Source organism: Peromyscus eremicus, chromosome 9, assembly GCF_949786415.1.
Source record: "Peromyscus eremicus chromosome 9, PerEre_H2_v1, whole genome shotgun sequence".
Taxonomy (NCBI): domain Eukaryota; kingdom Metazoa; phylum Chordata; class Mammalia; order Rodentia; family Cricetidae; genus Peromyscus; species Peromyscus eremicus.
This window is the reverse complement of record NC_081425.1, coordinates 78,785,722-78,798,508: the sequence shown is the minus strand read 5'-3', so window position 1 is coordinate 78,798,508 and position 12,787 is coordinate 78,785,722. Positions and strand designations below refer to the sequence as shown.

The 12,787-nt window shown below is 42.3% G+C and overlaps 1 protein-coding gene across 1 annotated transcript in view; it reads right to left on the bottom strand.

Moving 5' to 3' along the window:
* The window catches only part of Kat6b (lysine acetyltransferase 6B), a 212,897-nt gene that overhangs the window by 62,499 nt on the left and 137,611 nt on the right, over positions 1–12,787 (bottom strand). Inside the window, exon 4 of the mRNA XM_059273847.1 lies at positions 1,398–1,506. Within this exon, the coding sequence (XP_059129830.1) occupies positions 1,398–1,506 (109 nt within the window). The remainder of the gene's footprint in view (positions 1–1,397; positions 1,507–12,787) is intronic.

The window sequence follows — 12,787 nt, the reverse complement described above, 5'->3', positions numbered from 1 at the left end:
TAAAATTCCAGCTGTTAGTTATAAATTTGAAAATAAAATTTTTGAGGAGGAAAAATGTTTCAGTACCTGGGAGAAAAACAAGAGTCCAGCGCGGAAACATTACCTTTTAAAAACCCTGGACTGGGGACGTAACTCAGTAGTAGTGTTTGCTTAGCATGTATAAGGCCTTCAGGTTGACCCCCAAAAAACATTAACAAAAAAAGGGTGCATGGGGGGACCTAGTATCATCATTTTATGTGTAGGGAAGTGTGTGTATGCGAATGTAACCTGGGTGACTTCTATGTACTGAATCAAAAAGACTATCCAGTTAAAAAAAATTAAAGCATAAATACTATAAAGCCTTTCTAGTTTTGAATATAAAACTGGAGGCATAATCTTAAACTCTACGGTAAGAACACAGAAGAGACACCTCCCTCCGGAGCATTTGGGGCAGTGTAACTGGTTCACAGCTGCCCAAGGTTCTTCCGCAGCTCCTCCACTCCTTCCCATACCAAGCACCCGCATCTACCTTGTTCCAAACAACCCCAATCTCCCTTGCATCTTAGGATTTTATGGTTCCTGTCCCTTCTATTCAGTCACACAGAGCTGAGCTGAAATACTGCATTTCACCAGTAGGTGTCACAGCCTGAAACACTACAGACTTCAGAGTCTGAGATTCTGGAAAACAGAAGCGACTCTGTATTTAGCTTAACTCTCTGCTGTGAGCTAGGCATGATAATGGTTGGACTTGGGAAGGTGAGTTCTGAGACCGACTGAGATCAGGATTTAGGAGTGTGGCCCAGGGAACATACTGAGATTCCAACATTTCTAAAAGCTCAGATGTGGCACATACTACTCCTGAAACCTCAGCAAGTACAGCGAGTTTGAAGCCAGCCTGGGCTACATGAAGAGACATCTCAAAAAACAGACAAAAACCAAAATCTCTACTATGATTTCACTTATGACACTGAAGTCTCCACACTGAATTATCCATATAGGTTTTTTTTTTTTTTTTTTTTTTTCCGAGACAGGGTTTCTCTGTGTAGCTTTGTGCCTTTCCTAGAACTCACTTGGTAGCCCAGGCTGGCCTCGAACTCACAGAGATCCGCCTGCCTCTGCCTCCCGAGTGCTGGGATTAAAGGTGTGCGCCACCACCGCCCGGCTCCATATAGGTTTGAAACTGGAACTTGGTTACAAATATTATTGAACAGTATTGTGTAAGCGTAACATATGTTGTACTGATACATTCCTATTTCACCCTTGACCTGTATAACATTCTTACATTTAAAGACTATTCCATCAGCAAATGATTTCTCTAAGTGACGAAGAATACCGTGTGGTTTGCTAGAGATTTATCTTTAGAGCACGAAGCTCTAACAGTGGAGTCAGTGGAGAAGGCACACCATCCCTGGACTCACCGCTGCTGCCACAGTCTGCACAGGACAGGAGCTCTTCCGGTTTCTTCTCACGATTGGACTCCTTAGTCCCCAGACAGAAGCTACAGATTGGAATGGGATCGGCACGGGGCTGTGAGGAATTCAAAAAATACACATATATTGTTAGCCCTCCTTTAAAACTTAAATAACTAAATTAAAAGCTTCTGACAATATTTCTTAAGGAAACCCTGATAAATTAAGTATTCAAATCAACACTTTCTAATAAAAAAATCATCATAAATTATTTGGTAGCAAAGCAGTATCTAAATACCTTTAAATGTAGCTATTAGATCCAGAAGTAACTTTTAGGAATTCAGTGACACCTAATACTTTGAAATATCATAGAGCCTTCAGAATGAACATTAAGGATTCATCTGCGATCCCAAGTGTTCCCATAATCTGTATGCCTATAATAAACTGATTCATCTATTCAGCATTAAAGACCATGGATATCATGCAGTTAATTAAGTGAGGTTATTTAACTAAACGTTATCAAGTGTCCTAATTATTCACCTATTAAACACTAGACATGAAATGTATGTTTCAGATGGCACATGAACAGAGAATAAGCAGGAACTGAAATTCTGTTGGACTGGAGAAGATCAAAAGGCTATTAACAAGGCCTCTCTGGCACCAAGGGCTTCAAAGAAAAGCAGGGCACACAAAGGAGATAAACCCTCCGTCTCTGGCATTCACACTTTATAAAAGAAACAACAAAACATTTGTCTACCCCCTGGCACCCTTTAACTCTCTATGGCAATGGCTTTTAACAATGTGTAAATCTACATACATTCTGTGTCTCCTGTTCACTACTGCCAGCAGGGCCGGCATTTCTATCCATATGAATGCAGTTGACTGTGCCTGCAGATCTGGTTACATTATCTTCAACAGCCAAAACTGTACAAAAACTAAAATGTTATTGCACATTCCAAGCCTTCACACGTGTTGTCTGCTGGCTCTCTGAATGTTACTACGGAGTCTTTATCCTGAGTCTCGTGAATCAAAAATTCAGGGCAAGAAAATTCAACATAATCACAAATGTTTTTATATGTAAATCACAAACAAGATTGTGTTAGATCTAATTCTCTAAGTCTACAGCAGCACAGAATGAACCTCATTTGGGCAACTACTCAATCCCAAATGCCTAATACATAGCTTGGTTCACAGTAGGCACTCAAAATATGTTTGCTGGTTGAATAAATAAGCAACTGCCAGTTAAAAAGAAAAATCAACCACTTCTTTAAGATAATATTTTGAATGGTTATAATGAGTCATCAAATGTCTTGGTTCCCTCTAACAACATGCCATGAAAGTCAAGAACTCATCTTATGGCCAAGAATTCACAAACTTGTTTAATATGACTGGGACTCTCATCTTACAATATGAGTGTTCATTATCCTGCCCTTATTTTCAGCTTAATTTGTTCTATTAATATGTACATGCTTTACTTTCGGAGGTAGCTTTACAAATGAATTTTTGTAGCTCTGTTAAAAAGGCACAGTGTGAAACATTCTGTACTAGGAAAACCAAAAAAAGACAAGCTACAACAAATTGGTCACTGACTCTAGCCACAGTTTTTGAAATGCCAGATAATCAGCACTGCATAATTATGGATCCATAGTTATTACTTGCAACTGCTCAGCTGCAGTACCTAGGGAACACTTTTGTTCCTTTAAATAGCAATTAAAAGAACAATCTGGTTTTAAAGTGACAACATTCCCCTGATAGATTCTGGCTAAAGCACAGTCTTTGTACTAATGGGATTCTTGCTTTCATTTGACAGAACAATGTTCAAGCCACTGCCGCCACCCTTGCAGTGATAAATAATTTACAGAATGTCACATATCATTCATGCAATGAAATAAATCCAAATCTGCAGCTCCATTTCTCTTTCCCAGGTGAATTTTTAGCTGAAAGGGAGACATGGCCACCAGCCAGCATTCATGCTCATTTTTCGTTTTTAACTAAAGGTAACACAAAGGACAAAGGTTGCTAGTAGTTCACGGCCAGAAAGACTGATGCCCCGCACCCTGCCCAATAATAGAAGCAGAGATGCTATCACTTCACGCCACATCCAAGTGAACCCCGCCATGCTGACGTATGCTCACAACCATTTATTTTAAGGATAACTATCTCACAATACTCTATAAAACCACCGCATTATACAGAAATGTCTGCCCTGCTGAATTATTGATAACTCAAAGCACTTTTTGCTAACCTCAGTGTAGCCGAGTCTAATTAACTTTAAAAAATTGTCACTTGTATGAAATGAAACTTTTACAGTAATGCTTGTAAATGGGTCACAGAATTATTTTTATTCATTATTCTCAGACTACATATAAACTGTTTTTTTTTTTTTTAAATAATCCCTTAAAGTAAAATGGATTGCCGTCAAAAAGAGGTCTAGGTAAATAGCAATTTGATTCCATACAGATCTACTAAAGACAAATGGTGTTTAAGAAGTTTGAAAACAGAAGCCCAAGTTGATCATAGTGGCATCATACACCTGTAACCCTAGCACTCTGGAATCGGAGGCAGGACTGAAATGATTTCAAGGCTAGGTAGTCTGAGTTTGAAGGCCAGCCTGTACCACACAGTGAAATACTCGTAACACTCCCCTCAAAAGAAAAACAAGGGGCTGGAGAGTTGGCTCAGGGGTTAGGAGCACTGCCTGCTCTTCCAGAGGTCCTGAGTTCAATTCCCAGCAACCACATGGTGGCTCACAACCATCTATAATGAGATCTGGTGCCCTCTTCTGACCTGCAGGCAGAACACTGTATACATAATAAACAAATAAAATCTTAAAAAAAAAAAAAAGAAAAAGAAAAAAAGAAAAAAAAAGCAAAACACCCAACCTTATTTGAAAATTCGGAATTCCTTTCTTTGACATCTGGGGTGGGGTGGGGGGTGGGGGAGCAACATAGCCATCTTGGTGGGTAAACTGAAGCCTGACAGCCTGAGTTCAATACTGGGAACCCACATTAATAGATACGAGGGGAAAACTAACTCAAGAATTGTTCTCTTCTGACCTCTAGCATGCGTGCATGCATGCACACACAATGCAGTAATCAATGAAATAAATATTTGAAATTAAAAAGCAAAAGAAAAGCCAGGCAGTGGTGGCGCACACCTTTCATCCCAGCACTTGGGAGGCAGAGGCAGGTGAATCTCTGTGAGTTCGAGGCTAGCCTGGTCTACAAAGCCAGTTCCAGGACAGCCAGGCCTATTACACAGAGAAACTCTGTCTCGAAAAAGAAAAGAAAAAAAAAAGAAATCTCATAAAGGCATCCAGCTTGTTGGTCACATTTTCTAGTGTCTGGTAATGCCAGAGTAGTAGGAAACCTGAGGACAACACCGGGGAAGATGTGAGGATGGAAAGGAGCCGACTGCCCTGTGAGCACCTCTCCAGCCTGCCGCAGCCCCGGCGGAGTAATGGCCTGGAGGCAGTGGGGAAGCCAGAGGCCACTTCCACTGCTACCTCACTTACTCACCTTGACCAGGCAAGATATATGGCATTATCCCCACTGTAAGGAGGAAACTGAGGGTCTCGGGGATGGGGGGGGGGGGGCCTTCTCTAAACTTGCATAGGTTCAAGTGGAGATCTGGATTGATACACAAGTCCGTGTTGTGTCCCCAGGGCCCATTTCTTAACATCACTACCTCCCTCCACTCCTCTCTCAGAAAACCAGAGGCCAAAAATTGATCTTCCCACCAGGAACAACACACTTTTTAAGGTGTTCATCATCTCTTCCAGCACCAATAGCATGTTTTAAAGTACTTAAAAGGATGCCACTATAATGCTATATTGTTACTAATCACACCGGGACAGGTACGAAGGGAAACCTGGCAGACAATCCTTTAACAAATACGGGGCTAGCACCACGTGCCTCCAAGTGTTTCCATAAAGCGCACAGCACTGCCCATCTCACTCTTAATGAATCTATCAGGAAGAGAAACAATCAGGCAAATTAAAATTGAAGAATTCTTTATAAAACAACTTCTCTCGACTCTTCAAAGAATGGCAGTCACGTGAGATATAAAGCTCATGGAAATTAAATATAATCCATGACCCTTGGTTACATTGTTGATTTAAAAACATTTATTGACGCATGTATGTGTGACATGTGTGGGCCCAGTGTTTTCAGAAGCTGGAAGAGGGTGTGGGTCCCCTGTAACTACAGTTACGGAAAGGTTGTGAGCCATCACATGACTGCTGGGTGCCAAACCTGAGCCCTCCACAGTGCTCTTAACGACAAGCCATCATTCGTCCAGCACCTTGAATTCTCGAGTCGCCATAAATAATTTTACTGGTATAATTAGAGGCATATGTACTAAATATCAGGTACTATACGTAAGTACACACGAATTTCTTAAGTGGACATACGATCATGTTGGGCCATGGCCAACAATGACAGTTCTCGAGAGATGTGAGCAAATACTTATAAGACTTATGGTATCTTAGTTGGGGTCATCATTGTAGATTAGTGGGAGTTTCCTTTACACCAGGTTTCTACCTGACCCCAAAATGCCCGCCTCCAATCAAGACTTCTCTTTCATAATAGGTATCCTGAACTGGCCATCTCCTGTAATCAGATTAGTGACTATCCCAGTTGTCATCAGAAAGCCTTTATCCAGTGACTGATGGAAACAGATGCAGAGACCCACAGCCAAGCACTGGGCTGAGCTCAGGGAATCCTGGGGAAGAGCAGGAGGAAGGTCAAAGTCATCACAAGGGAACCCACAGAAACAACTAACCTGGGCTCATAGGAGCTCACAGACTCTGGACTGACAGCTAGAGAGCCTGAATGGGCTCTACATATGTGTAGAGGCCCTGTACATATGTGTGACAGTTGTGTGGCTTGATCTCCTTGTGGGACTCTTAGTGGTAGAGCAGGGTCTGTCCCTAACACTTCAACTGGCTTCCAAGAACCTAGTCCTCATGCTGGATTGCCTTGCCCAGGCTTAACACAAGGGGAGGAGCTTAGTCTTAGCTTAACTGGATATGCCATGCTTTGTTGACACCCATGGGAGGCCTGCCCCTTTCTGAATAGAAACAGAGGAGTGGATTTGGGAGTAGGGGGTGGGAGAAGGGAGGAAAGAGGGGGAAACTGTGTTCTGGACATAAAATAAAAGAATTACTTTAACTAATAATAATGAAAAAGAAGTGCTGTGGTACATCTGTAACTCTCAAATGATCCTGAAAACACCACCACACCTAAGTATGCTATGGTGGTTATACAGCAGAATGCCCAGAGGCAGCCATAGAAATGAAATGCATGCAGGCATTCCACATCATTCCTTCAAATTTCTGCCATTTCCAACTTTTCAAGCAAAAGTATGGGGGCGGGGGGAGAGGCATTCCTCTGCTCTCAAAAGAAGTCCAGAACAAATTATTATCAGCTGGATTATAAGCATACATGGAGTCCTCCATCCAATCACCAATTCACAGGAAATACAGATGACAGGTGAACATACAGGGAAAGGAGACGAGATGTCAGCACCACGGTCACAGTGGACAAATGACCCACTTTCTTCAAAATTCAATTAAAAGGGAGGCAGAGGAACAGGTGAGCAAGATGTAGAGCTCAGGAGAGTGAAAGGAAAAGCAGGGAACTGTAATGTGTACGTTCCATGTAGGTTAGACTGTCCTTACATTATGGAGCTCAGACTGGCCCCAAACTCACTACCCTCCTGCCTCAGCCTCCTGAGTGTTATAGCTGCAGGTATGTGTCACTATGTCTGACCTTAAAAGGCCTTTCTCTTGATCATGATTTTAAGTGTAAAAAGAAAAAAAATTATAAATAAGCTGGGCATGTTAGTGCATGACTTTAATTCCAGCACTAGGGAGACAGAGGCAGTCGAATCTCTGTGAGTTCGAGGCCAGCCTGGTCTATACAGTGAGTTCTAGGACAGCCAATGCTGCACAGAGAGAATCCGCCTCATAAACAAACAAAAATTATGAAGGAACTGGGGCTGTTTATCCTTAAACATTGGGAAGTGGCAAGATGGGTATTTTCATGCAGGTGGAAGGGTTAGATTTTATCCTCATGGTTCCAGCATACAAAGTACAGACCAACAGAAGCAGAATAGAAAAGTGCTATCTCGCAGAAAGACCTACAATCGCTGCCCCTGTCATGAACACTCTTCTGAAAAGTACGGTTCAACAGGGAACCCATGGGCTGGGGAGACAGCCACTCAATGGGAAAGCTGCTTGCTGTACAAGGTGAGGGCCTCAGCCTGAATCCCTAGAACCCATGTAAACCAAGACGCTGTCTGTCGGTCCGATGGTAAGAGGGGAGGTGGGAACAGGAGAGTTCCTGAAACCTCGTGGGCCGCTGGCCTGACATACACAGCTAACATAGCCCGTGTGGGTCAGTGAGATGGCTCAGCGGGTTAAAAAAAAAAAAAAAAGTACTCCATGCCAAGCTTGACAAGCTGAGTTCAATCCCAGAAAGCCACATGGTAGACAGAACTAACAACTCCCACAAGTTGTTCCCTAACCTCCATACACACATCCCGGCAAATAATTATGCGCGCACACACACACACACACACACACACACACACACACACACACACACACACACGAAGCTAATGACTCACATCTAAGGCTGTCCTCTGACTACCACATGAAGTCTGTGGCATGAGCACACCGCATGCACATGTACATATACACACAAAGATAAATGTACACACAACCATGCGTGTAACATAAAATTTACCAGTTTAACAAACTTTAAAGGTGCCTTCAGTGGCAACATTCATAATCTCGTGGACACATCATTACCACCCATTTGTACGATACTTTCCATCTTCCCTAAATGCTAATCTACACACCCAGTAAACACTAACTAACTCCCTTTGCTCTCTCCTGGGCTCGGGTAATGAACATTTCCTTTCTATCCCTAGACAGCTGCATGTTCTCGGTACCTCACACAAATGAGGTCACACAGATTCCATGGAAGCACTTTTGAGGGACAAGAGCTGCCTGTCATGAGAAGAGGCGTCCACGTCAGGACATAACAGTAAACAGAACCATCACACTCAAGCTGGGCATCTAGGTCTCCTCAAGCTTCTTTCCAGATCCAGCGTCTCCATGGCTCTACGGATAACTAACTGCTATGGCCCTTCTCTGTTCTAATATTTTATTGAGAATATCGCATCCAAGGCATTTGAGTCTTTAGATCCTCTGATCTAAAAATAAAAGAGCTCTTTTCTGAGGAAACATTCTTTCAGTACATGCAATGTGCATACGAGAAGCTTTCTCTTCAGTCACGATGACTTTTGTTCCTGCCCTGACGGAAACTACGTATTTGTTACTCTTGTTAGTCTAAGGTATCAGACAAAAATAAATGCAAATTTATACACTAGGACAGAGCCAGAGGTATCCAGGCTTGCATCCTCTTCCTGACAATGACAAACGAGAGTGTGTGTGTGCACGTGCATGTGCACAAATGCACATGCAGGGGTGAGGAGGGGTGTTACAAGCTACTTCTTCAGCCTATGTACACAAGCAGGGACATGTGGCGGGGGCACTCTTTCTGTATCCCTATGGATCTGAACCTTCTCTGATGTCCTTGGAACTACTGGAACACAAGCTTGGTGAGCCCAGTTTGACAAATGGAGCAGTCCCACACTCTCCATTTGTGTGGGACTGCTCAGACTTGTATGATGGAAATGACTGAGACTTCAACATATTCCTGGAGCCTAGAGTTTCATCACCTGTGAAAGTATACAATGGCCAGGTGGTGGTGGTGGTGCACGCCTTTAATCCCAGCACAGATCTCTGTGAGTTCAAGGCCAGCCTGGACTACGGAGTGAGTTCCAGGCTCCAAAGCTATCCAGAGAAACCCTGGGGGGGGGGGGGGCGGGGGGGGCGGAGTATACAATGTACTCATCTTGTCCAGGGTGGCTGAAAGTTCAAATGTGACTGAGTGTGGAAAGTATTTAAGTCTGACTCAAGTATCTCTTAATTATTGCCCAATTCACTCTAGTTATAAAGACTTAACAGCTTCAAGTCCTTAACAAATGTTAGCACAAATATGTTGTTATGGAATTTTAAATTATTCTATGAAAGAAACGGATTCTCTCAGTCCCTGTGATGAATATTAATTTTACAGGATTTCTTTTAAAAGAACCACCTGAGCAGCAGCCACAGGAACAAGGCAGAGAGCATGGCAACCAAAAGCAGAGGGTTTGAGCAATGTAATAAAGGAAGAGAAAAAATGTCAGCCGAAGAAAACAAATACAAGGAATAGAGAACCAAATTCAAAATCTTAAATAAAACAAACAAACAAACAAACAACTTAAACCAAGCATGAATATAAATTCATGACCACTACATGGAGAACAATTTATTGTAGAAAATGTCTATATTTAAGCCCAGATGATTCAACTGATTCTCAAAAATCTCACCCCGTTCATCAAAGACTCTTCCTCGGTACTTTTATCCATGTTCTTTGCTCAGACTGTGCTGCAATCTGAAGTCTGGCTCTTGTTTCTGCTCACCACTGCTTTGCCCAAGTGTATCTGGTACTAACCCAGCAGGCCTGGAGCTCCCAGGCTGTTTCCCACCTCCCCCGCCGGTCACATGGAAATTATTACACAAGGATTCTGGCCACACGATTCCAAGCCCTCCCTGACATGTTGTCCTATGTATCATTTGGAGTTTGGTTTAGGCATCCCATCATCTCTAAAATTATTCACTGGTCTGGTCTAGAACTGTCCACACCTTGATTGCTTTGCTTCTGAGCACTGGTCTCTATGCAGTGACGGATCATCAGGCTGATTTATTTTGCTTCTATTACTCAACCTTGAGTGTCTTCATGAGAGGAATGGCACTCATTGATGAAGCCCCAGCCACAGAATAGATTTTAGTGAAGCAATGAATGAACAAATCCGTGAGACTGTTCCTTTAATTCAACAAGTCTCAAAATACTGATCACTACCATTTATTTTCATGTATCTATATCTCTATATATCTTTAATGACTAAAAACACTTCAAGTAAGGCAACCATCAGCGGTAAGGTGAGTTCATCACTTCTTGAATCATCCTACTCTGACACATAAGTTATGTTTGCCATATACTTCACTGGGCATAATCTGACAAGACATGACCAAAGGTTGCAAAACCACCCAGAGGAAAGTTATCATAAATATTAACTTTTAGGGCTTATCCAGAAATATCCACTACAATTTTATATATTATCACTTTGGATACAAAGCGGGAGGTGGTATTGCAGAGACCCAGAGAGAGTGGGAAGGGAGAACCTAGGTTGAATATGATCAAACACATTGCATACATGCATGAAATTATTAAAGAATAAATGAAAACATAAAATAAATATATAATAATACACATGAATTTATGAAACCAGGGCTGGTTGCCAGGATCTACTAGTATCTAGTATCTAGAGGTGGGTAGCCTCTACCCACCACCTTTCCTTCTCAAAAAAGAGAAGGAAAAGAGGAAAAATAAAGAAGCCGAGTGAGCTGGAAGCCCAGTGATAGCAGCACACTGTAAGAAGAGTGTAATCTGTTCATCTTTTTCTGTTTTTGAGGCCCCATCTCATAATAGGCTGGTGTCTTGATCTCCCTATGCAGTTGAGACTGGCCTTGAACTCCTGATCCTTCTGCCTCTGAGAGCTGGGATCATATCTACCTCTCTACTTATCTGCCTATCTGCCACCCATCCATCCATCCATCCATCCATCCATCCATCCATCCATCCATCCATCCATTGAGACAGGGTTTCATTGGGTAGCCCTGGCTGGCCTGGAACTCAGGGATACGACAGCCTCTGCCTCCCAAGTACCAGAACTAAAATACCCCACCATGACTGGTTCAATCTGTTTTAAAAGAAAGTACTTTATATACATTGGTACTTTATGACAGATAATGTGCTATTGTCCGGAACTTTGTAACAGACAGTACAGTGACATCACAGGTTGAAAATGCTCTTGTTGTTTAGAGTAACTCACTAACATCCTTTGCTCCCACTCCAGTACTCAATGTGACATTTATCTAATAAAGAACTGAACTTCATTTCTTGCCACTTAGCCACTTACTCAACTGATGTCTGCTATAATGGATCAGGCCTAGTCCTAATTAGGACACAGATCATGCACACTCGGGATTTTCCTTTACAGCAATCAGCTTAACGTGGTCTTTGGGAACACACAAAGCCTAAAAGTCAGGACTTCCTGTGATGATCTAAAGCATCTTCTTTCTTCTGAGCTTATCACGGTGCCATGGGTCAGTAACTGTGGTCAGTACAGCCACTGCTCAGCAAGCAGGTTTGGAGCCCAGCACCCACCAAAGCAGCAGGGTCTACTTCAGATCCTTCTGGGCAGTACAGGACAACATGCTCAGAGCCATTTTCTCTGTGTTCACATACCCTTTTGTTAAAGTCTTTTAAGTCTTTCCTTGCAATTCATAAGTTTGGACTTGAGAAGATGCTAAGTAATTTTTTTCCAGAAGGTAATTGGAGATACACTTACTACAAGATGTTACACAGGCAACAATTTTATCTTAATTTTACTCCTGCTCTATGGATCTCCACTGTCTCACCTCTCCTGCTCATTATGCTCCTTGGTGGGTAATTGGTTCTGTGAGGGAACAGTGTAGCATCTCCACCAGCTCTGCGAATTGGGCTTCTTTATCACTCTGAGCGTAAGGATTTATGTTGGTAATGTGTGGAGATCTTGAACGTGATGGTTGTATTTTAGCTCCTTGTCACAGTGATGAATGGTATCAGTATTTAAAAGTTACAGTTAAAAAAAGCCGAATAAAACAAATATTTAAAGTATTTCTGCATATGTGCATAAAATATTACCATCTTTTCTTTCATTTAAAAGCAAACCCCTATCAATGACCACATACTACAGGGAAATAAATGCCCACGATCAAAGGAGGCTTCAGAAGTAAAAAACAATAAAAGCTCAGCCACAGAGGAAGGAGAAGTGAGGGACACTCTCAGAACATCAGCCCGCTTACCCATTGTGTGGAGCTAATTGAAATGCTCACACTGTATCCTGGAGTCTAGAACTTGTTCTAATTAGGCAGGTGTGCCATTTAGAAGCATGCTGATTAAGGAGAGTGATTCTACTGGAAGAAAACAAATCTAATCCTGCACACTGAGCTTAACAAAACCCTCCACTGCTAGATGAAGCCGACACATGAAAAAAATGACAACGAAATAATTAGTTTCCCCAGGGCCTTCAGTTTCTTATCTGGACAGGGCCTTGGCTTTTAAGATTGCATCTGAACAGCTCTCTTCCACCCCTGCCATTAGAAACTGCAGACATTGCATTTATCTTCCTAAGAGGGATCAAAGTCTGATTCAACACAGCTGGAAATCCGACATACGGTT